At 38.7% G+C, this 26,435-nt stretch overlaps 1 protein-coding gene across 2 annotated transcripts in view; it reads left to right on the top strand.

Annotated features, from left to right (window-relative positions):
* NEK11 (NIMA related kinase 11) overlaps nt 1-26,435 on the top strand; it is a 324,686-nt gene that overhangs the window by 34,284 nt on the left and 263,967 nt on the right. For both annotated transcript variants that reach the window (XM_030816832.1, XM_003265413.2), the window contains one exon: nt 24,088-24,253. In XM_030816832.1, coding sequence (XP_030672692.1) covers nt 24,088-24,253 — 166 coding nt within the window. The remainder of the gene's footprint in view (nt 1-24,087; nt 24,254-26,435) is intronic.

The raw sequence follows: 26,435 nt of genomic DNA, 5'->3' as shown, positions 1-26,435 counted from the left end.
CAGAGGTTGCAGTGAGCCTAGATTGTGCCATTGCACTCCAGCCTGGGTGACAGCCTGTCTCTAAATAAATAAATAAATGTACCCGATAGATATGGAATTGCTGAAGATGGCCAAGGGAGGGGTTTTATCATTTAGGTTGATGGTTGTACCTTAGTTGGTGAAACAAAGGTTTGAAATTACCCTTCTAAGGTACAGTTTGGCAGTTTTTTCACCCTGCTTTTTCGTTTTTTCTGATCCAAGGGCGAGCTTGCTTCACTTTTCTTTCCAGATGTAGCAGAAGGACTAGCCTCAGGCAAGCAAGGCTGACGTCTTAATGAACTGTCTAGACCATGGCACCCCTGGGGCAGGAGAGCCTTGATATCTTGCTGTGTTCCTCAGGCAGGAAGGGGGTCACTTTGATTTGAAGACCTATCTATCTCTTCAGGTCCTGCAGTAAAAAATAGAGATGCAGTTTAATACCAGCCAAGTGCTTAATGCAATAGAATCATTTAGTCTGTAAAAATTAGGAAGTAGTGTTTACTATAAGTAAGCTACAACGTGAATGTCTTCATTCAGTCTTTGGTCAATGGATAGATTGCTGACAATGTCAGGCACTGTTTCAGACAGTGAACAAAACAAAGTCTCTGTTCTCAGGGAGGGGACAGTCTAGTGAGGCTTTGGAAGGAAATAGACAATAAATACAAATATATAATATACTAAAATGTGATTAAAGGCTATAGATAAAAATAAGGGGCCAGGCATGGTGGCTCACTCCTGTATTCTTAGCACTTTGTGAGGCTGACATGGGAGGATTGTTTGAGGCCAGGAGTTTGAGACCAGCCTGGGCAACATAGTAGGACCCCATCTCTACCAAAAACAAAATCAGGATGTGGTGGCATACGCCTGTAGTCCTAGCTACTGGGGAGGCTGAGGTGAAAGGATCACTTGAGCCCAGAAGTTTGAGGCTACAGCAAACTATGATTGCGCCACTGCACTCCAACCTGAGCAGCAGAGTGAGACCCTGTCTTTAAAAATAATAATCATCTTGAAATAAAAATAAGGAAAGAGGATAAGGAGTGTTGAGTGTGTATCTGGTAAATGCTACTTGGTAGTTCATATTACGTTTGGTATTAAACAGCAGTAAATATTTAGTCTGACAAAAACACCCAAAATGAAACATCATTGGAAGAGATTTTGGAGCAAAATTTACCACTAAAGCTCTTGTTTTTCCAGTAGCAGAAGGATACAGTATTCTTACTTGTTTATGTTTCTATGTCTGAGCAATAGTGCAAAGAGACCAAGTATACTGTGTTAATCAGTTCCCTTTTTCTGGAGAGTTGGAACCATTTTACAGGGGAGTAAGGCATGAATGAGGGTGGGGAGAAATGGTACTTGGGTTTTCTTTTGAAGGGCTTCATTTTACTGCCTTAAGATCAGTGAAGACTTTCACCTTCAGGTCTCTGGGCTGGTTCTGTCTGTCTCTGCCTCATTGTGTGTTTCTGCTCTGCTGAAGAGATTTCACACTGGGATGAATGGGCGCTATGGAATTGGAATAGAGAGATCTAGATGGTTGCCCCATCCCTCCCCTTGTAGACATGGTCTCCTTGCCTATGTTAGGAGTTAGGTGTTTTCAGAGAGACTGTGTTTTCCAGATTTCAGCTTCATGCAGTGCCTGAAGATATTTTATTCCTCTAGCAAGGGTCAGCACACTCACTGTGTTTTTCCCTTATCACGGTTAGATATGAAGGTCCTCAGGGAAATCCACTTGGGGCCGAAAACCATCCAGACACTCTCATTAATGGTTTCTCATGGGGAGCTGATGATTCTGATGTTCAGACTAGCGTTTATTCTTAACAGTGTTACCCCAAGATCAGAGTGCCTTCTTCCAGATGATATGCTACATGTTCTAGTGAGAGAAACACACAGTGTTTGAAACTCCCTGTGAGTCATATCCCTATTGGTCAGAAATCATTGCCAGCTTGTTCTCTATGGTTCTAGTGGAGAACAGAGAGAAACTTGCTCTGTGCATCCTGATGTACAGTTGTGTCTTCAAGGGCCTGCCATTTCTGCCTTGAGAGAAGATAACAAAAGGGGTCAAAGCAGATGCCCTCTATGTCTATAGGGATGCAGCCACAGGAGCAAGCCCTCCTGTCCTGGGCTTCCAGTTTTAGAAAGAGCAATACCAGCCCCAGATTAGAGCTGCTTGGACATTGAGGAATCTCCCCTTTAGGCTGAGGACTAAAAGAAAGCTGTGGGTGTGATATCTAGATAACTGCATGTCATTGTATTTTATGTAAATACAACCCATTGACTTATCTTCATCTCTTTATGCCTCAAGATATCACCATTCCCTTAAGAGATTCATAATACAGTATAGACAAGAGAGGGAAATCAGCCCTAATTTTAGCTGCTAAGATAGTCATACCTATTAGCTCTCCCATCCTCACAAACAAGTCTGTCTGGGTAACAGGAATTATCCCTGGTTACAACTGAGGTAACTGAGGAAAGGCGACTGGCCTAAATAGAAGTAAAATTTCATAAAGCTAGTAATACTTCTATTCCAGAAAATTTCCATTTTATGTATTAACAATAGTGTTAACTTTTTCTTTTGAAAAAATTAAGTACTTCAAAAGCATCTTTTCATCTGGTTTTACAGTAGTTCTATCAGGAGGCTTCAAAAGAAAGATTAAAAAAATTTTTAATACAAGGTGTAACTGATCTCTGGTTCAGGAGAACCGTTAATGAACAATGAAAATACATTTGAAATTATGTTATGGAGAAGTATCAGTCTTCTTGTTTCCCTTGAAAATATGTTTTAGCTAATCAAAACTACTATGAATTTTATTTTGAGGTGCTTTTATCTGGAGCTGGAGAATAGAATACAGAAAGAAATTGTATATGGTAATAGTAGCATGGTGTATGCATATGCCCAAACCCATCAAATTGTATACATTAAATTTGCAGGTTTATTGGTATATAAATTATATCTCAATAAAGTTGTTATAAAGAGGAAATATGTACATTAATTTTTGTTTTACACACATTTTTGATGTTACTGTAAAACTATTATGGCTCAATATTCATATTTTCCTGAACTTTAGAAATGTAACCCATAACAAATAAAACCTGGTTTTGAACATGTAATAAAAGTCCCATCAGAGGCACACCATTCATTGATGCCCTTTAAATGTGCAGATATGTGCATTTAATTATTCCATATAGCCCTTTCAAGAAGCCAAATTAAGATCCATCTACATAGTGTGAAGTATATGCATTTAATGGACTTGTATCAAAGTATGCACACAATTGACTCCCATTTGCATTGACAGATGATGTTTTAGTTCTTTTAAGTGTTTCTGTAGCCTCCTTGACTTCCCCATCTGCAACCACCATCTTGCACCTCTTTCAGAGAACTTACTGTATTGACAGACACATAGAGGGTTGACAGAACTGAGCCCTGCCCCACTTAATGGAATATGTAAAAGCAAAGTTGATCCAGTGACCAAGAATGAGGTTGGTTAGTTTAGCAGGAGTCAATTATAAATAGGTTTTACGCTTGACTAACACAGACAGGACCAGGTATATAATTTGTGGGGCACAGTACAAAGTGAAAAATGCATAGTCCCTTGTTAAAAAATTATTAAGAATTTCAAGCCAGTGATAGCAGAGCATTAATCCAAGTGTGAGTCTCTTTTAAGCACTGGGCCCTATGTGACTGCACAGGTACTATGCCAATTCTATGGCCTTGAACACAGAATATTATGGATATTGTCATGGGGAGGGAGGGCAGTTAAAGTGTCCTCTGTTAAAAGACGGATGTATGGCATAGTTCAGTAGCAATCAGAATAATTGAACTATTTTGAGTCTAAGGGTCTAAAAACAATGAGCAAGGGTGAAGTTATCTCATTTGAGCAGATCTGTATAACCTCACATGGAGCTTTAAACATAAAGGTATTGGAGGCCATTTTTAGTGAGAGAAAATATGCTTGGTCTTGCCCTTGTTAACTGGCTCTGGTTGCTTTTTTCATTGAGGCAATTTATCTAGCCTTCTAATAATTCAAGTTTATCTGGCAAAGCATTCTCTGGAGTGAAGGATGATGGATTAAGTATAGGTGTGTTTCACATTCACTCTACTTACTTTCCCAAGTTTTCCTATTACCTGAGAGCAAGTGATCCTAAGCTAACATCTGTAGTTTTGATCTTTCATCAATTTTTTTAGTCTCATTTTTTCAGAGATCTAAAAGGAATTTCCACTTGAGTATCTAGGTAGTGTCCAAAATTAGCAAATCAAATGGAAAATATCCTTTTCTTGGGTAGATATCATTCATAATTCTGAAGACTGGTAAACAGTATCACATGTGACTGTCTTCTCTTTGCCCAGATTGTTTTCCAAAGTGGCTGTACCATTTTGCATTCCCACCAGCAGTGTATGAGGGTTTTAATTTCTCTTCATCCTCACTGATACTTATCATTCGTCCTTTTGATTCTAGCTTTCCTAGTATGTAGTATGTGTAAAGTGGTCTCCTTGTGGTTTTGATGTGCATATCCCTGATAACTAAAGAGGTTGAGTAGTTTTTAATGTGCTTATTGGCCATGGTATATCTTCCTTGGAGAACTATTTATTTGTTTTTATATTCCCAGTCCCCCATCCAGAACTGGGCATACTGTAGGGACTCAAAAATGAAAGTCATAAATCACTTGTAGCAGAATCACCTACAGCTCCTAGAACCCAGCTGAAACCTGCTATAGATCAAACTGTCCACGCTTAGGCCTAGAGATCTACATTTAAACAAGATTCTGGGGGTCCTGTTTCACTCTGAAGTTTGAGTACCATTGTCTTAACTAAAGATTTTTTAAACATCTGAAGAGCTTCAATGTATTCAGAGGTAAACATGATCTATGCTGTTCTAGACTGCAGAAGTGGGACTAGCAGACAAGAATCACAGGCAGGAGGACATTGCCTCATTAAGTGGTGTCAAGTTGAATTTAGCTGGCCCATCTGCCACAGAAGGAAGTCTTGCATTGGGTAGAATGTAGGGCAGGTAGGGCAGGATGTAGTCTTTCTGGGGATGTTATGCTATTTCTATACCTGGTAGACCCCATCTAATTTTTATTCTGCCTTATGATCAGGTAATGTATCTCGGTGTTGGCTATATCTAAAATGACAAAGTCTCTTCTCAAGAACAATGTGTACGTTTTTCCTACTTCTGTTTAATTTCCCTACTCTTGGCTTTTCTCTGAGAAAGGGAAAACAAGATTTCACCAGTTCTACACAAAGTAATTTACTTTAAAGACTGCTAATACATATGTATTCTCCTTTCTGTTATCTTATCAGGTCTCTCGGATCCAAGCAACAAAATAAGACTTAGCATATTGACCGGAGCCCAAAAGGAATTTATTATAAATTTAATGGGTGGGTCACAGGTTCACCAAGGATTTCTGGAGGGCCAGACTAAGGACAACCTCCCTGCCATTGCTGGCGCTGGGGCCCATGGCACTGCGGCCTAGGAACTCCATCTTGCTGCCTCTGCTACCACCACAGTGGCCTTCTTGAGGCCCCTCATTCTTGATGTCATCAGCACCCAATTCTAAGTCCAGGGCATCAGACTGTAGCATACACCATGTTCAATCAAAAGATAACTGAGTTGATAACGAATGAATTCAATGGGCACTAGTAACACTAGACACCAAAGAGCAAGTAAAACAAGTAAAAAACAAACAACAAATAAAACCCAAAACCCTCTTCTAGGAGCTTACATTTTAGGGGAAGAGCTGAGGCACACAAAACTTGTTAGGCAACAGCATTCCCCATACCAAGGAACACGATTTAGGGTGACAGAACGTGTGTAGCAGTATAACTACAGTGTTGTGGAGTAATTTTCATATTGCTGTGTAACTTGGGAATAGATGTACATGGCAGCTCCTATTATCCCTGGAACTCTGATCACCAAACAAGATATTCAACCTTGTGATCTGAACCAGAGAACCTTCCAGGTTAAAGGCTAAAAATGCCTTTGCAGACTTTCTCTCCTCTGCTGCCCTGTCATTACTGTAGCCTGACTTTAAGAAACCAACTTTGTTGAAGAATAATTTATAGACAATAAAAGATACCCATTTGAAGTACACATTTCTAATAGTTTTGACAAATTTACACACTGTGGTAACCACCACCAGAAATAAAATATAGAACATTCCTACACCCTCAAAAAGTTATCTTGTGCTCCTTCTAATCCTCCTCCACCCCAAACCCAGGCAAATACTGATATGCTTCTGTCACTATAGGTAAGTCTTTTCTAGCGTTTTAAATAAATAGAACCATATGGTATGCACTGTTTTCATCTGGCTTCTTTCACTCAGCATCGTGTTTTAGAGATTTAGCACCACAGCCTGATTAAACAAGTCATGGTGCTAGTAGAGATGTGACTCCACAGCTCTGACTGTCAAGGAGGAAAGGAACCACCACATCATCTCCTCTATTCTGGCCAGTTCCAGGCTCCAACCAATCCCCACTAATGCTGTAGTAGGAGACTCAGGCATTCACTGTAACCAACTACATAAAGCTAGGCAAGAGAAATGGAAGTAAAGGGATCTCAGGGCAGGGTGGGCCCTGCTGATGAAGATAATCTCTCAACAGAATTAGAGAATCTTAGTTATGAATGAAGTTTTAAAAAATTATTATTGTTGTTTTTTTAAGAGACAGACTTTTGCTGTGATGCCCAGGCTAGAGTGCAGTGGCACAATCACTGCTCACTGCAGCCTTGATCTCCTAGGGTTAGGCAGTCCTCCTGCCTCAGCCTCCCAAGTAGCTGGGACTACAGCCACATGCTGCCACACCCAGCTAATTTTTTTACTTTTTATAGAGAGGGGTCTCACTATGTTGCCCAGGCTCGTCTGAAGCTCCTGGACTTAAGCAATTCTTCTGCCTTGGCCTCGCAAAGTGCTAGGATTACAGTTGTGAGCCACTGCATCTAGCCTGAATGGAGCTTTTATGTCATCTAACCCAAGCCCCTTAGTCTGTGGTTAATTAAGATAATTCAGCAGACTATTGTTCATTCCAGGACCATCTTCTCTATGCCCTGAATTCTGAGTCTTGAATACAAGACAACTCTTGGAGGGCATCTGTCCTTTTCTCAGATGTGATAGGAAGGGGACAGAGTGGGGAACGGAAGCAAGAAAAAGGATACAGAGATAGGATCATGAATAGAGGAGGTGGATGGGTCAGGTTTGGGAATAGTGATTAATACAGTCCAGATAGATAGGGTCCAGTTGAACTTGAGGCTTAATAAGTTTTGTCTGATGGGGAATACAAGAGCTGTAAGATTTTTAGCAAGAGAGTGACATTAAAGTAGTATTTGAAAAATGATTATCCTGGAGCTTGAGGAAATCATAGAGTAACTCACCAGCCAGGAAATTTACTACAGATGTAAAATTACCTGTATGACCTAGCGATTCCATTCCTAGGTACATACCCAAAAGACATAAAAACATATATCCACACAAAACCTTGTGCACCAATGTTTACAGCAGCATTATTCATAATAACCAAAAGGTGGAAACAACCCAAATGTCCATCAACTGATAAGTGGATAAACAAAATGTGGTATATCCATACAATAGAATATTATTTAGCCATGAGAAGCCATGAAATACTGATACATGCTACAGTGTGGATAAACCTTGGAAACAATATGCTAAGTGAAAGAAGACAGCAACAAAAGACTACATATTCTATGATTCAACTTATATGAAATATCAAGCAGGCAAACCCACAGAAAGAAAAGTGATTGCCAGGGGCTATGGAGAGTGGGGATGGGTAGTGACTGCTGATGGATAAGGGATTTCTTTGGGGACTGTGTTAGTTTTCCAGGGCTGCCATAATGAAATGCCACAGACTAGGTGGTTTGAATAACAGAAATTTATTCTCTTACGTTCTGGAGGCCCGAAGTCCAAGATTAAGGTGCCAGCAGGGTGGTTTTTTTCTGAGGCTGCTCTCCTTGGCTTGTAAATGGCCACCTCCTTGCTCTGTTTTCACATGGCCTTTCTGTGTTTGTGCAAGCGTGTCCCTGGTCTCTCCCTCTCCTTATAAGAACAACACTCATATAGGATTAGGGCCCACTCTGCTGGCCTCATTTTAACTTAATCGACTCTTTCAAGACCTTATCTCCAAATACAGTTACATTCTGAGGCACTGGGGGTTGAGACCAACATATGAATTTTAGGGGAACACAATTCAATCCATAATAAGGATAATAAAAGGGTTCTAAAATTAGACAGTGTTGATGGTTGCAGACCTCTGGGGATATACTAAAAGCTACTGAATTGTACACTTGAAAAGAGTGAATTTAATGGTACATGAATTATGTCTCAATAAAACTGTTAGTAACAAAAAATAAAAACTAAATTGGACATAGCTCTTGCCTTCAAAGAGCTTATGGACCAGTCAGGCAAACAAGAATGTTCGTATATCTACTATAAATAGGCATTTTCAACGCCTTGCAGGGCATGCTAGATGGAGATGCGCTTATTCTATTTTTATAGAGTAGAGAAGACATTCTGGAAGAGTGAACATTGGAGCCAAACTTACAGAATGAATATAAATTTGGCAGAGAAAGGGTAGAGACAGTGTGTCTCAGACAGTGGAATAGCATAAGTGAAGGCACAAAGGCATGAAAACCCCGGCATGTACAAGGAAGGAACTTTACAACATAGTTATCATGCCCTTGCTAGTCTGATTTCTCTTGTTATTATTGAAATTTAAATGCTGGATAAAGATTACATTAACAATGAGTAGAAAGAGCTTTGGTCTTAAAGTCAGACCTCCTGCATTTATATCTCAGTCTTTCCACTTACTTTGGACAATTACCTAAACTACCAGTCTCAGTTTTCTTATCTATGAAATGGGGAAAATAAGCATGACTCTATATGGTTGTAAGTCTTAAATGAATGACAAGGAAAACATTCCTAGCACATTTTCACAAGTTATTCCTTGAAATACATTAGCTCTGTCCATCTCCTTGTTTCTCTGACTATTCCTTGGATAACTTGGTTTTAAGACCCCTCAACATCTTAAAATCATTCCTTGAACTAACTTTGGTGACAATATTCCCCTTGAAATGAGGCCTGAAAGCCAGGGGTATGATGGAACCAAGTGTAATGATACTAAAATCTTTCATACATTTCAAAATCAGCCTGGAATATCAGCTCTTTTAGCAGTCACATACTGTTTGATATTGAATTGGGGTGGTGGGGGAGGAAGTATTCCCCTTCCCACACAATTTCCCCAGAGTTTTTATAGATGAGCTGTTCTGCTGTTAAGTCAGGTGTCACTCATCTTAGGTTTGAGGATTTGATTTTCCTGACTCTAACTATAAACTTCAGGTTTTAGTTTGCAAAATTTAGTCTTGGTGATTTCTAGCTCATGTTTCAGCTTCTTCAATCATTTTGAAAAGTTGACTTTCCCTTATGCCTATTGATTATGCTGTCTGGCTTTGTGTCTTCTACAAACTTGGTAAATGTGTCTTTTTAGATTTTCATCCAAGTCATTAATAAAATGTAAGTGAGGATATTGTTAGGGATCTCAATAGCATTAGGAAGTACCACCTGAAAAATGGCCTAAGACACAAGACTCCAGCGTATTTGGTCTGCTTGTTTGACCAGCTATGAATCCACAAGAAGACTGCGTTTCTCCTGTATGAAAAGGATATCACAGACTCATCTCTTTGACATGTTAACATGGTTTTATCAGATGGGCTGAAATCATGATATACCACAACTAATTGCGTCACTATGATCTACCAATCAAATAACCCTCCACAGAAAGAAATTAGGTTAATTTGGCGTATTCTCCATAGCCCATGTGAACTCCTGCTGGCCGCTGCTTTATATTTTAAACTCTCACAAGCCATCTGTTTAATCATCAGTTCTTCAATATTGCCAGCAATTTGTGTCAGGATTATTGCTGTACAATTTTTGAAAAATACTTTTCATAAAAATTGGAACAAGTACATGTGCCTTGGGGATGGGGAGGGCAGGAGGGCACCTCTCCCTTTTTTTTCCAGATTATTCATACTCTCAACCTTGTGCAGAGATGTGTTTTTGAGTTGTGTTCTTGGTGTGAAGCTCATTGGACTTTGACTTCATAAACTCAGAAGGCAGCATCCCATGGGGTGAGATAGTGAGATGCCGGGGATTTGGAAGTGGGGGCCAGGTACGGTGGCTCACGCCTGTAATCCTAGCACTTTGAGAGGTCAAGGCAGGCTGATCACTTGAGGTTAGAAGTTCAAGACCAGCCTGGCCAACATGGTGAAACCCCATATCTACTAAAAAAATAAATACAAAAATTAGCCAGGCATGGTGGCGCATGCTTGTAATCCCAGCTACTCGGAAGGTTGAGGCAGGAGAATCACTTGAACTTGGGAGGCGGAGGTTGCAGTAAGCCAAGATCACACCACCACACTCCAGCCTGGGCGACAGAGCCAGACTTGTCTCAAAAAAAAAAAAAAAAAAAAAAGAAAAGAAAAAGAGGATTTACAAGTGGGATCTCAGTTTCATTATTATTGAGTGTGGTTTGTCACTTAACAGACTCTGTGTCTTAATCTCTCTGTGTCTTAGTTTCTTTATTTCAAGAGGATTTTAATAGTTTCCTAGCACAGTACATGGTGCCAAATAACTGCCTCACGTATGGCACTTACTATTGCCATAATCATCACCAGTATCACTATTTTAGTGGGTAGAGGTTTTCTCATGATTATCTCATATCTTGGTCTTTGATTGCCTCTTTAGGATGTTGATTTCATCCTTTTAAGGTGCATGACAGTTTCTTATAGCTTTTAATTATTTGTCTGTGCTCTGCCACTGGATTGCAAAGTCCTTGAAGGCAGAGGCTGTGCCTGTGACAAGTAAAGTACCTTCCACAGATCAGGTGCCCCATACACGTGTACTGAATTTAGAAACTGGAATTAAGGTAATAGTTGAGAAGCTTTTCTTAAGTTAGACATCGAAGTGCATTATTTCATATGTAAATTGGAATTCTGTTTCTGAATGAATTCTATTTAATAGAACCACTGATGTTCTCCTTGGGAAACATCTTCACTGTTATGTGACTAAAATTAAAACTGGCTTATGACACTCGGGATCCAAAGATTGAAATACCCCTCATAATAGGCAAGAATTGTATCTATTACATTACCATCAACAACAGCAATAGTATTAACAGTAATAATAAAAATACCTTTCAAGAAGTTTGGAATTAAATTTGAAGCTCAATCTTAGCAATAATTTCTGGCCAGCATATTTGTGTTCTTTTCCCTATTTGTGTTCTATTCTTGCTGGTCTTAATTTTTTGTTGTATTATATAAGTTATGTCAAATTGTCTGTGAAATGAGGCTGAGTATAAATACATTAAGGTAATAAATTATGTAATAAGAAATGTTCAAAGGGTCATTGGGCAGCTGTACTTTATCATTACTGGGAACAGAACAAGAAGAAACCAGTGCAAACTATAGTTTAAAGAATTTGGGTTAAAATGTAAGGAAGGTTTTCTTCATAGTATTTTAAAACGGATGGTTTTGGAGTCATATCAGTGTTGGCTGTGGAATCTTCTCAGGAGGGCATGTAGTCCACTCTTGCAGCCTGAGTTCCAGTGTTCTCATCTGTAAGATGATGAAGCTGGACTAGCAGCTGTTCCCAGTTCTTTGTTTTCAAATGAGATTTCAAGGTTGCTGGGAAGGAGGGGTGAGTAGGTTGGGGGATGGAGGGGGACACATTCCTTGTCTGTTGGTCTGTTCTTCAAATCCACCCTCTGTCCCAAGCCTCTAGAGAACACTGGGGCTCAACACTTTTAGCCCTGGCAGTCTTCCGGACCCCTACCTGCTCTCAGCCTTGCTACTCAAAGTATGGTACCTGGACAAGTAGCTGCAGCCATCACCTGAGACCTGAGAAATGTAGGCTCTCAGGCCCCACTCTAGAGCTACTGAACCAGAAACAGCATTTGAACAGATCCTGTGGTGATTTGTATGCACAATAAAATTCAAGAAGCACTGCTCTAAGACCCTGTGTCCCTTCTTTGTATTCAAGTATCACACTTTTTGATTCTAATAATGTTTTCCTTTGATCATATTAACATGAAAATATTTTGATTTATTCTCAAATTCCAGAATCTCTAGAAACAAAACTCATAAAAAAACACACCCAAGCTTCTTTTTGTAGTGTCCCTTACTCAACATTATGACCTGAGGAGGATGTCTCTGCTGCAGAGCTCCTGTAGACAACTTGGGCAGGCAGGAGAAACCACACAGCATCTCTGTGACTGTAGCAAGTGCTAAGCATCCAAAGCACTTTATTTAGCCAGGCTCCCCCCGCCCTCCTGTCTCTAAAAAAGAAAGCCTGTGTAATCAAAGACAGGTGAGCCATGTCTCTCTCCCTGTCTCCTCCTCCTCTTACACAGTCCATGGTGACTTTGTGTGTGTTACAAATCAATGACTAAATCCATAAGCTGTCATTCAGGGAAACTAGATCCTTCCTAGTAGTAGATTCTCCTTTGAGCTGTCTTGGTAGGTTATGCCCTGCCTTTTTAGGTGCACAAAAATAGACTTTCATTTAAGCACAACTCAGCAAAAATATAAGACCCAGAATCAGTCGTTTAAACCCTCTAAGGGAAGTATGCTTATACAGAGTTTCATTTTCTTCCCTTTCCATCTCAAACTTAAATGCGGTAACAACTGGCTTTATCCTGTAGTTAAAAAGTTGTAGCTCAAGCCTGCATATTACACTTGCCATGATGACAAAATAGAGATTGAAATTTAGAATTACAAACTTTTGCTATTTTGGCTGTCTTACTGTTAAGACAGCCAAACCACTACTATTATAAATAAGGTTAAAGAACTTTTTTTCATTAAAACCCTAGATTTTTTTATTTTTTATTTTTATTTTATTAACTTCTTGCCTAGATCATAATTTAATTTTACTTTAAACAGTGTTTATCTTTTCTCATTTTTACCTACTCAAGGAAATGGAGCTAATCAGCTTTTGTTGCTTCTTAAAACTCAATTTGTTACTGTATCTTCATTTTATGGTCATCTGATTGTCTCATTGAAATCTGCAATTCTTGTATTTTTCTGTAATATTCAAAATACAAACCTGGAATGAATTATTCATTAGAATATTGCATTTTGAATATTAACACTAATTTTAAATTTGGAATATATAATAATTGTAACAGAAGCTAACCAAATTATCTGTGGTAAATTTTTTTTATATCCTTATTAACATTGTTATGCTCCTTAATTTCCTTGCCTGCATAAGTAGGATCTTTGCTGTAAGCTCAGAACTTCTCAAAGCATAATGGAGTGAATGAGTGATTTGTTGCCTAGAGTCTTATGTTATCAATATTTATTTTTGTTTTTAAGACATATTACTTTTCCATTGTTTAACAATTTTAAATCAAATGAATTTTGCTCAGTTGAACTTTTAAAAAGACTAGCCCTCAAACACACAAAATTATACCTGCAGGGTTGTGGTATTTAGAACAACCTCAAAATGTAGACTTCCCCACCGTGTTAGGAGAGTAAGTCCTGAGAAATACTGCCTCCCTCTTCTGTATGATATCTTTTCCCAAACCTCCAAATCTGCGGCGCTATAATTGGCAATATTCCTGGCTTCTGTGAGATTTCTGTAACTCTCAAATGATAATGAAGAACAGACATAGGGTCATTAGTGCCTCATCGAAAGCAAAACCATTATTCCAATCACAACGACAAGTTGTTTTTTTTTTCTTTTTTCTTTAATGCTAGGGAAGGGAAGAAAGCAGGTGTCAGGAGTTTTTGTTCTTTGAAAAATGAAAAATTTTAGACTGTCTTACTCATTAGACACTGAAGATCTCTATACTAACAGCAGAAAGGGAAAACCATTAAATCTGTAGACAAAAGTCTATTCTTCAGAATTGATGGTCCGTTTCCTCCTTCAAGAGGTAAATGGCGGCTCCATTGTAACTTGCTTTGTGACCTTGGATAAATTGCTTAATGTCCCAGGACTTCAATTGGTTGAGGTACTTTGATTATCTGCTTTCTGAGGGTCTTGTCCAGCTTTAAAATTCTACAAAAACATAAAATCCATTTCAAAACTGGAAAAGAAGCTGAATATGGGGAACACATTAAGAAACTTTGGTAGCTTTGTGCTTCTCTTGGGCCAGGCCATTACAATGGGTATTATCATTTCTCTGAGATATTGTGAAACATCAGAGCAAAACCTTTTTTTTCGGGTATGAATATCTGCCATTTTTTTTGTCTATGCTAATGTTATTATCAGCTCCCATGGGTAATTCAGCTCCCAGATCAAAGCTATTCCAGCAAGTATGTTAGCAAGCAAATTTTTATAAACTTGCATTTTTAGTACTTTTTTCTCGCCTATCACTAGAGAACTATAGAAAAAGGTATATTTATTACTGTTTATAAAGTGTATTTTCTTTTTCTTTTCTTTTTTGGCAGGAGAGTGAAAACCAAATATTTTAAGAATTCTTTTTTTCTTGGTCGTTTTCAACTCAGTATTTATTTTAAAATCTTTATATTTTTTGATTGGCAAATCATCCATTCCCCTTGCTTCACCCTTTTCTTTCTTGCTTCTCATTTTAGATTATCTTCTGTTTGCTATTATTGCTTCTATATCATCACCTAAGGGAAGAAGGATAACACTGGTGGAATTTTAATAATTTTGAATCCTGATGTTTTTAAATAGCTTAAAAATTTTTATATAAAATAATTTTGGATTATGTTTTCAAATTAAACAAATATCACGTTGTTTTAGTTTTGAAATAACTAAAGTACTAATAACAGAGAATTTTTAGTCATTTATCCCCCAGTTTTTTTTCTCACAATAGGTTCATTTCTGTGTAGTTCACTGTAGTTCATTTTGTCATGATTTTTAAAAGATTCGTATCAACGCTCAAATAGGAAAGAGCCAAGTTATACATTTTTTGTTTAAATTAGTAGACTCATTAACTGCTTTCTAAGTAAATAAGACATAGCCCGTTTCTCAAAGGGCTTACCTTTCTTCTAATCTTTTTATACAGCATAGCTATACCTAAATAACTTTATCATTTGGGTTTTTATAATCTTAAGCATTTACAAATGAGTGGAATATTTACTGTTCTACATTCTCTACCCCTGCTTCTAATCTCTTCTTCTTTAAACATCTCCTCTTCCTTCTTGTAGCAAAGTGGTAGTATCAGGAAATGGCTGATGCTATCAAAATGGCTTAAACAATAAGAAACTCTTATCCTCCTATCAAGAAGTCTGGAGAGAGAGCAATTCTGGTTTGACTAATTCAGCAGCTCAGCAACATATCAGGGATGTTGGTGCCTTCTCTCTTACCTCTCCATGTTTCTGCCAGTCATGTTAGGGTGGCTTACTTCATGGCTCCAGCTGGCTGCCATAGTTCAAGGAGTCACATGCAGATGATCACATGCAGAGGCGGATTGAAGAAGAGTTTCCTCTCATGCTTCTCTTTTTATCAGTAAGGAACATCTTTTCCAGACCAATTATGATTCACCGCAGGAACTAGGGAGAGGATCCTCCTTTCCAGAGCATATGATGGTAGGGGTGTTGGGGGATGACTGTGTGGGGTAGGCAGTCATCAGTGTTTCTCACAATAAGGAAGCCACAGTATTCGATGACTCTGCCCATCTGTATAAATAAGAAAAATAGAATTGCTTGACCATTTGTCTCAGGTTGTGGGGGAGAAAGATCGGGACAAGGAGGAGCTATATATGATTTTAAGGGGAAGTTAGAATTGACCTAAGGTATCCTTGGTTGTAAAGAGAACTTTTAGAGAAGTAAATAAAAAGAAGTTCCAGAAAGCTGTCTCCTCCATGAAGGGAATCCACTCATATTGTAGGTAAAAGAAGAGGGAAGGGCGATTTTTTCTCCACTCTTCTATGAGATAGCCCGAGCAGCTTTTATGGAGGCTATGATTTAGAAATGGGGGGGAAATGGCTGTCGTGTTATGAGTGCACAAATGCACAAGCTTTTCTAACACTGCCTGAACAAATGCAGACTTCTGTTGCTCCCCAGTTAATTAACATGCTCCCACGCATTTTTTTTGGCTTGGCTATCAACTCTTTGGTCATGTGCTTGGGGAGGGGCTTTGCACGACACAGCGGTCAGACATTTTATCTTTTCTCCATGTGACTTCCAAGAAGCCCTCTAGGGAAATGCAGGACATGGTCCATTTGGACACCAGCTCTATTCTTGCATTGACACAAGAGATTCTCTGCAGAGAACTCCAGGGAGCACCAGCACTATTTCCAGCCTTGAGACATGTGCTCAAGTCATTTCTATTTTGCTTATTTACACAGATGGGAAAAGTCATAGAATTCACATGATGGTTATTAGATATTTTTTATTCATGCAATATTTGTCTTCAAACCACCTACTCCTAAAATTTTTGTTTATCCTCTTCTGCTCCTTAAAACTAAAAGGCAACATGCAATGATTTGTTACAGTACCAGTATTGAGACACTGCATGAAAGTTGTCACCACAAATGGAAATATAATCTAGACAGCAGCCAGAAATAGCATGTTTGCCAAACAAAAATATCTGAAATAATTTTACTCCTTTTTTTGTTCTTTATTAGCTGTATTATTAATTGCCTATTATCTGTATGTAATACTCTTATATGCTGCTAAAATATTTGTAAACAAAATCATTCTTGAAAAGCATAGTAAATGGAATTTATCTATAGGTTATAATTGGTTTGCAGTTTCATTGTTGAATATTCGAGGCACTTTATTTTACTTTGTCTAGGAATCTTTATATACTAGCCATCTTCAGGAGTATAGGGAAACCAGGCCAGAATTTAAAATGGGAGGAATTTCCTTTGTTTTTATCCTGTGGAAGACAGTGTTGGGGTCCTGCCTGTATCCCCTGGGCACTTAACATTTTCTTATGCATGGTCTCAGCCTCCAACTGCCTGCACATGCAATTCTGCCTGAGTGCTCTTTCTAGCCATTGAGATTTCCTGTGCTCTGGCAAGGGAGAAGAGTGGAGGAATTAATACTTCCAGGGAGCAATTTTAGCCAGTGAATAATGGGAATTGGTGGATTAATATCCCAGCCCCATTACTCGTCACCCTTTGGGCAGGAGAACTCTGGAGTTAATGTTCTACACTAGCTCCCAGAGTTTCTTGACAGAATTAAGCTCCAGCTGCCCTCAGTGGTAACTATCTTGATAATATACCCTTTCATGGCTTCCTTTCCCTCCTGTCTCAATTCTCCACTTTCCTATTACTTCCCAAATTACTACTTGCATTCAAATCCTTGTCTCAGGGTCCCCTTCTAGGGGACCCAAATGAAAAGAGTCCTCCAGAGCAAAGCATGGCTTAACGGGAGGGTTCCTCATGCTTATTTTAAAGATCTTGCTATGTAAAGCTTAAATATTTTTTGGAAAAAATGGGGAATAAACGGGTGGAGAGGAAGGAAGAAAGAAAACAAGGAAGGAAAGAGGTTTATGAACCTGACAGTTTTACATACCTCTTAAAAAATACTCCTCCTGCCTGTAACATTTTAATTCCACATTCCATAATGTATAGTGTGATTTTGTGTATGTGTATGTATGTGTTTAAGGAAATATACAGCGTATATAAAATATTGTAATATATAATATAATGTATTAAGTCATTTTTTTAAAGAGTCATATGCTGATTAGCTTTCATAGCCTATTCGGGTAATGCAAATACAGACACTCTTCTACTGGATATTGATTTATACAGGGCAAATAGTAAAGAATGGTACATTCATTTATTTTGCTGCTTGAGCTCCACCCAGGGAAAAGGCAATGCAGCAAGTATAAAGCAGTTTGCATTTGCAAAAGTGAACATCCTGAAGCTCTAGTCCGTGGATTTTGCCTTTTCTTCCTCCTCAAAGAAAGGTTAGGAATCCTCACTGCCCACCCCCAGCTCTATTTTAGCATTTATCATGAAGTTGTCCAACTATTTATATACTTGTTGGCCTCCCCATGGGACTGAGCTCTCTTGGAGGGCAGGAGTTTTGTCTTTTTCATCTTTGTATCTCCAGCACATGGCATGGTATTTGGCACACAGAAGATAGTTAATAGACAGTAAAGTAACAGAAGGGTGAGATTTCCTGTCTCAAAGTCTTTGGCAGTTAGTTCCTCAGTTGGTGATGTCTGCCATGGGCACCTATAGTTTGCCATTCCTGCACTGCACCATGATGCCCTTTTAACCCCTGCTCTGTCCAAAGACTCTGCTATATGTTTGTGATCAGGGTGCGTAGAATGGACAAGATGAATTAGAGAGTTCTAACTCCCGAATGAGCTAGTTCCACGGGTTTAATTGTTAAAAAACAAAAAGCAGTGCATATTGTGGCATATGGTGATAACCCATAAAATAATTTTGTCCTTTAATGTGACACAGACATAAAAATAATATTTTTGTTTTACCAAGGGAAGGAAAAACAATAGAAATAAAATGAAACTCCATCTGTAGTATACTGTAATATACTTGCTACTAACCTCTACTCTTTTTTTTCCCCTACCAGCTATTCCTTTATGTACTTTTGGTTCCTGGCTTTTCCATTATTTTTATCAATGTGCCAATTTTTTGAATAAATATTACTCTCTGCCATTATATATCTTTTTCATGCCCCTTTACTTTTGAAAGTTATATATCATATTAAAAGAGATGAAATAACTTTAAAACAGGATGTTTTCCGCCATCAGTTTCTATCTACATGTAAATGGAGAAAGAATTACCGCAGCCTTAAATACATTAGAAGAGTCTAAGGTGGAAATAAAAATGGACCCAAATGAGCCAGACCTTTGGAGGTTTGGCTTTCATTGCCCCAAAGTGTTTACAGTGATTTGTGGTAACACCTGAAAGTACTTCTGTGATGCATAATTGCATTGGTCAGGACTCCCAGGTGCAGGTAAGAGCAGCCACCCTTTGCCAGTTTAAGCAGAAAAGGATTTGTTACAGAACACAGATAGTTCATAGCAGTGGTGGGAGGGCTGGGGGAGCAGGCTAGAGGGCAGAACATCACTAGTGAAGTGACCTACTGCTCTTGAGCTCAGGGCCATGCTGTTTCTGATTACACATATATTTGCAAAATGGAGACGCTGTGCCACCTTGTTTCTTGATGCAGCTCACACATCAAAGTGTTGGGTGGATGCAGCTGACTGACAGAACCTAGGTCACACATCAGCACCCAAGCTCAAGAGAGGCTGGGAGTCATAGGGTTGGTTTGTCTGTTTTTACCTCTCCAGAGGAGGCAAGACTCACAGCCCAGGGATCTGCCACAGTTTAAGGAAGCTGTCTAAAGTGGGCAGCCACAAATGACAAGTGTCTGCTACAATAATGTCTCATGAAAACAGCAGTGAGCAAATTGTGTAAGCTGTTTGGCCTCTACTATTAACAAATACATGTAGCAAAAAGATTGTAAGGAAATACACAGAAATTGTTAATTCTGATGGTCTCTGTGTTGGATTGTGGGTAATATTTTCCTTATGTTGCGTTTTTAAATTTTTCTATAATGAAACTATTTCCTTGTAAATTAGAAAAAAGAGGCCTTCCCATTTAAGAAAGGCAGATAAAAATAATTCCTGCCTTCCTAGAGGGATGAAAAATCTTAAAACCCCTGATTATATTTGATAATCTCTCTTTGTAAAACAGGCAAATGATAAAAAAAAAAAAAAACACAAAAGCAAAATCCAAAGCCAAAAAGTTACTCGTTTGTCTAAGTTGAAATTAAAATGTCCTGTGGCTTAGGCTAAGTGGGTACAGTAGCTGCTGATCACATCAGGGTCACAGTTCTGAAATCAGAAAGGCCTCAGACATCCTTACCTCAACTTTATAGCATTCATTGCAATTTGAAGTTTTGGAAAACACAACCATACATGATATATACACATCCATGCACATTTACCTGTTGTCTGTCTTTCCCACTAGACACAAAAGCAGAGACAATAACTCCTGAGTGCCCACCACACTGTAGTCATGTAGTAGGTGTTTACTAGTTACCTGTAACGAATGTTAATATTGAAATCAGAAAGGAAAGGACCATTGTCTCTACTGCAAAGTTTTCCAGTTCGACCAGCTGACTGGCCCTCACTGAGATGGCTATTGACTGGATGGGATGTCATTTTGCTGCTCCCCATGCCTTACTGGGATACCGGAGATTCTAGAGCTCTCTTAGGCCCATCTGTTTACGTGCCCCTTGGAGAGCTTTTTGCAGCTCCTTACCCTTGCTGGACATAAAGAAAATGTGGCGGTTTTGCAATCCTCTAAGCCCTACTTTGGAGGGAGAGCACAGGTCTCTTGCTCTCAGGCCTTCCTACCCATCTTGGAGTTCTCTTTTTAGTTGCCTTTCTGGACCTGACCTACAGCACAGCAACTATTTTCAAGGGCTCAGCAGTTTCTAATTTTTTTACCTGCCCTCTGACCCTGTCCCCTTCCCCTGGTCTAGATAAAGATCTCGTTCTCACCTGGCAGCAGGAAGAATGCTCACCCATTCACTGTTCATATGTTCCTCCAGATCCTTTCTCTTTAGCCTTGGTTTTTTCTTTAAAAACTCAAAAGACATGTGTTTGACTCATATTTCTGTAGTGATTTGACCTTTTACCTGAAGCAGTGTATGCTGCTGGTTGAATGGGGAAAATGTGAAAAGATATGTGAAAATCTGGAGAAAAGTAACCCTTAATATCTCAAAGATATCATCTTCCCCATTTCTACAAAAGGTAGGCCAATTTCAAGGGAATGAAATTAGCCATAGTTATCCCGAATTTCCAAAGTTATTCTCCAAAGTTTTTCAGTTCACTGATTCTAGAAAGAAAGAAAGCATGTAACTTGGGAAGGCTCCAGGGGATGCCTAGTTTTGCTACTGTCATGAAATTTCTCCTGAGTTGAGGCTCTGATAAAATAAATGTCTGTCATGTTATTTAGGAGGGGTGCTAGGCTGGAATCACTGAGCAAGTGACAAACTGTCCTTGACTTGGTAAGTTTCCATGCTGTCTTTGGCTGATACAGATCTCGTATTAAGTGATATGCAATGAGAATTTCCTCTGTCAGCTCAGTGACATGATTTTAGGCAAGGAAGGTGAACATCTTCGCATCAGCTAGAGACATTATAATAGATATCACCTGTCTTAATAGCCCTACCTTCATCTGCTAAACTGTGGACAAATGAGATTTTATGCTTTATCATCAGGGTGCCAGACGGGGCTCAGGTAGTTACATTTTATATGTAAAATCTCATGCTCTGCTGCACAATAGTTGGTGTTTGCAAGGAAAAATAAGTATCCTGAAGCTTTTTAGAGCATTTATTCCTTCATAGCAAGAGAATATTGCAAGTTTGTAAGACTTTATATTGTCACGCTTAACCACTGTGACTTTTATAACTGCATGCTAGCTGGGGTACCGTAAATTACTGAAAAGCTCTGTGAAGATGTCATTGTGCCTTGCCTGCTGCTTTGTAATCTTCAGTAGTTAAAAAAAAATTGTCTTGTATGTCATTTCAAGCTTCTTTGGGTATACTAACAGTCTGAAATGCCACTCCTAATAACATTAGGTCGTTTTAAACCAAATTCTTGATAGAACAGTCTTTCTTCAGAGTGTTACCAAGCAGGCATTTCTCTAGAATCTACTTCTTATTAAATAGGAGCCTAATAGGCTGTTTAAAACCAATGTGAAAACACCTGTTAGGGGAAGGAAGACAAGTGTTCCAACTTTCTATATTGCAGTCACATTTAAAGACACCTGTTAATGGCATAGTGGAGTCCTTGCCTGTGAGGCTCCGGAGGCAGAGCTGCCCTTTCTAATGCAAATTGGCCTGTGGAAGCAGCTTATGCCTGCTGTTGGCTGTCTTTTGGGGATCAGATGAGTTCAGAATGGGAAGACCATGGAGAACATTTAAAGTGAATAAAATATTAAAGGACTCAAATTTTAGGGTAAGTGACTTCCCAGTAATGGTCATCTTGGATTAGGTTTTCCTTATGAGATTTTTGGAGAATGGAAACTTAACCCAGCTTTTATTGCTCTGGGAAAAAAAAAGTCAAATGTTACCCAACCCCGGAATAGGATAAGGGCACTTTCTACATTTTCCTACTTAGGCTCTCAGCTTCTAGGACAGATTTCCTAATTTAGAATTGTAACAAGTTTTTTGTTTTGTTTTGTTTTTCTAATTGTAGTCTCTCACTGAGAAATGGGATGGGGGAGTATACTATACAATAGTGTGCTGACTGCAGTATCAAAACTTCTAGACCCTGAATATGAAACAAGAAGAAAGCTCTACCTCTGGTAATGCCTGAGGATATTACGGTTCTTCCATCGTAAAACAGAGGGAGAGGCTTGTTTGAATTACTGAAAAGTTAATAGCATAATCACATTTTTAAAAATGGTAGAAGCTCTTCTCTCCAATGTGATTGAAGCTAGTACTTGGTTAAAAAGAGGAAACAATTTTAAAATAAAATGACAGTAATTAAAACATTTACATCAACTTAAAATATATAATTGTACATTTTCTCCAGTTTTTGGCTGTATAGCCAGCATCCAATGTCCTCTGGTTAGAGACTCCTTCATCTTTTTTTTTTTGCATAAACTACATCCATAAGATATATATTATTTTTATATTATTTTTTAGGACCTAGTTTTCTAGATTTATTTTCTGTAACAATCTGAATTCAGAATACTAGATCTTCACATTTTTAACCTTTTTAGAACTGTCTTTTCAGTTACTTGACAGCTGTTTATTTTTGCAACTTTTTATTTTCAAGTTTTTTGGTAATCATTTGACTTAGTTTTCCTAGCAGAGCTAACTCTCACGCTCACTCTTCATTTAAGTTATATTGAAGTCATAAATTTACAATGATGAGCATAACTGGCATTAGCAGGCTTGGGAATAAACACAATGACTTGGGTAAGCACACATCTCAACTGGGAGGGCGGAAGTTCATGGGCATGCCAAGGAGAGCTTACTAGCTGGAGGCATTCCCTGTGGCAAGGGCATCTGTCAGCATCTGTTAGGAAGGACTGGAGAATGATAATTTATGCATTGGTTAAAGGGCCTGAAGACATTTTCTACTATAATACATTTTTATTGATATACATAGGTAGCAACTCCTAAAGAAGATTTTTGTAAAATGTTTCCTAGTACAGTTCCTGCAGAACTTGCCTTAATGAACTGCCAATGCTTGCTTATAATCAGCAGACTGTGTCTGCAGACATAATTGGTGTTCTAAAGTATTTTTTTCCAATAGTCTAGTTTACACTTTGGTACTATAATTGATTTGTTTATCAGACTCTTTTTTTTTTCTTAGATGGGAAGAGATAATGTTTTGGTCTATTCCTCATAGAGTTATCACAATTTTTAAATTATTGATGGGGATTTAATGAGCTCTTCTTTCATTTATACATGTTAGGAATACTACATATCTCTGTTAATGTTTTTAGTTAATTTTTCCTGTTAGATACTGGTAGTAATAAAGTATGATATGCCAAGGATAGTTTTAAAAAGAAAATAAATAAATATTGCTCCTATTGATATTAAGTCAATATATCTGGAAAATTTTAAGCTGAGAGAGAGGGAAGCATGCCTGTGTGTGTAAATATATGTAAATACATACACAGAGGCAAAGAGAGACACAGAAAGAGACAGAGACAGAGAAGGAAAGAGATAGGCAAAAGAAGAATAAGATACAGAGAGACAGAGTGATGGATTACATATGTGTGTGTGTGTGTGTGTGTGTGTGTATGAACACACATAGAAAGAGACAGACAAACAGATAACTATAAGAGAAGCCAAGAGACAAACATCTAGAGAGGTGGAGGAGGGGCCACCCCAGCAATATTGCTCAAGATTAGTTCCATGTCTGCCCTTATAGAACTGTAACTGTAGGGTACACAGATGAGGAGGTCAGAGGCCTTCGGGAAGCAGGACAGGAAAACAGGCCCAGGTCCCACCAGGGGACACAGTGTCATAATAGGCAATACCAGATATATGAGTAGGTCACAACCTGGGCATTAATTAGTGGCTCTGTACCACTTGATGATATTTGTTAAATGTGTTTTTCAGACCTAAATGTTTTTTAATTTTTTTTTGACCGCAGAAAGGTACTTAAGGAAATATCTGTTGGAGAACTAAATCCAAATGAAACTGTGCAGGCCAATTTGGAAGCCCAACTCCTCTCCAAGCTGGACCACCCAGCCATTGTCAAGTTCCATGCAAGTTTTGTGGAGAAAGATAATTTCTGCATTATCACGGAGTACTGTGAGGTGAGACTCTCCTTTTCTCTTGGAAGTCTTTATAAAAATATGCTGAATGGTAAAAAACCTTCGGTAAAGAGATCTTAAAAGTCCAATTATCACACCATAAATTGAACTATAAAGACCTGGGATCCCATGTCTTGCAGCTAAGAATGATTATCTGTAGATAATTGACAAAACTTGTTTCTAAGGAAGGGTTTTTTTTTTTTTTTTTTTTTTTTTTTTTTTTTCCCCTCCATTGGCAAACTCAGTAAAAACGAATATATTTTAAGGAGGAGGCCAGGTGTGGTGGCTCATACTTGTAATCCCAGCACTTTGGGAGGTTGAAGTGAGAGGATTGCTAGTCCAGGAGTTCGAGACCAGACTAGGAAACATAGTAAGAACTCCATCTCTACAGAAAATTTAAAAAATTAGCGGGGCGTGGTTGTATGAACCTGTAGTTCCAGCTAGCCGAGGGACTGAGGCAGGAGGATTGCTTGAGCCTAGCAGTTCAAGGCTTCAGTGAACTGTGACCATGCCATCGCTCTCCAGCCTGGGTGATAGAGTAAGACCCTATCTCTAAGAAAAACAAAAAACAAAAAAGGAGAAATTACTGCAGAAGAATGCTTCAACAAGTTTTTGATAGGGAGAGGGGCAAACCTTCTAGAATGGTCTGATGCTTAGATGGACATTTAAATGCTCTAACAGATGCTCGGTTAGAGTAGAGGTATATGTCCTGAGTTTTGGATTCCAGCTCTATGGTTTAATTTCTTCAGTGGAAGTTTGGAAATGGAAATATGGCTTTTTTCCCCACAAGAATTCCTCATATTTATCAATTTGTGGTTTACAGCTTGAGGTATTTACAATTTTTCCAACCTCTCTGAGTTCTATCCAAGTAATAGCTTTGTATTTTACTGAGCCCCAAGGGAGTGTGAAGCTGCTTGGAGAAGTGGGAGAGGGGAAAATGGACAATGTGTAGCTGCAGTGTGGGTCTGTGTGTTTACTCCTGAGACGTTATGGAGAGGGGATTGACAGGGCTTGGGTCAGGTAGAGAATACCCAAAGATGACTACGCTCAAAAAGTATCTCCCAGAATATTATGGAAGCTAGGGTTAGCCAAATGCACCTTGGGAGAATTTGGTACTGTTCATACTTTAGGATGAAGTCAGCTTATCACTCGGATGTTGCTGGACCCCAAAAGACAGGAGGAAAAAAAGATGCTCTTTAGAGTAGACGGAAAAAAAGATGCTCTGTTTGGGCCAGAAACTTTGGACAACTCGACCTAACTTGAATGTGCCATTTGTTTGAGAGAGAGAGAAGAGGAGACAGGAGAAAGAAAAGAAGAGACAGGAGAAAGAAAAGAAGCTCAGAAGGAAAAGGGATAGCAGCGAAAACAACCTTGCCTGCTTTACACATTAGCTGATGTACCACCCAAAATGAAACCAATAGCCAAGTTAAAATATCTGAACAAGTTTGAAATATTCCATGTCTTGGCCATTCCCCTTCAGGTCAGCCTCAGCCTTGCTGGGTATTTTCCCATCTATGTCTTGACCCTGCTTTGCTTGGAGGAAAGTGGACAGGGCAGAGGGTGAGTGGAGAAGAACCAGGTAATTTGGATATCTGCTTGTCCATCATCCAGTGGATTGTTGAGAAAATCAGTAAGATGATGACAGGTGTGATCAGTGATATTGAATAGTTACTCTGGCAAATATGTCACCAATTCATGCAAAACTACAGATACTTGCATATGCATATGTTGCATACTATGATCCACCTGCTATAATTTGTTCATAGTTCTTCTTTAGCCTCCTTCAGTTAATAAACTGTGTTATTTTAGAAACAACTGACTCATACTGCTTATAACTATTACTCCTACCTCTATTGCTGCTTTTAGGACATTGACTTTTTCAAAGACTCTTTCCATGTCTTAGAATATTTAAACTGTAGTCAGCACTATTTCACAGAACTTTCTGTGCTGATGGAAATGGACTATAGTTGTGCTGTCTAATATAGTAGTCGCTAGTCATATACATGGCTCTTTAGCACTTGCTGTGCGGATAGTGCAGTTGAGGGCCTGGATGTTAAATTTTATTTAAATTTAATTAGTTTAAATTTAAATAACCATATGTGGCTTCTCGCTACCATATTAGACATACATAGTATATATTGCTATAACTTTCTTTCCCTGTATTAATTGAAAAAATTTATAATTG

This window comes from Nomascus leucogenys, chromosome 8, assembly GCF_006542625.1.
Source record: "Nomascus leucogenys isolate Asia chromosome 8, Asia_NLE_v1, whole genome shotgun sequence".
Classification (NCBI taxonomy): domain Eukaryota; kingdom Metazoa; phylum Chordata; class Mammalia; order Primates; family Hylobatidae; genus Nomascus; species Nomascus leucogenys.
This window is presented reverse-complemented; position numbering and strand designations above follow the sequence as displayed.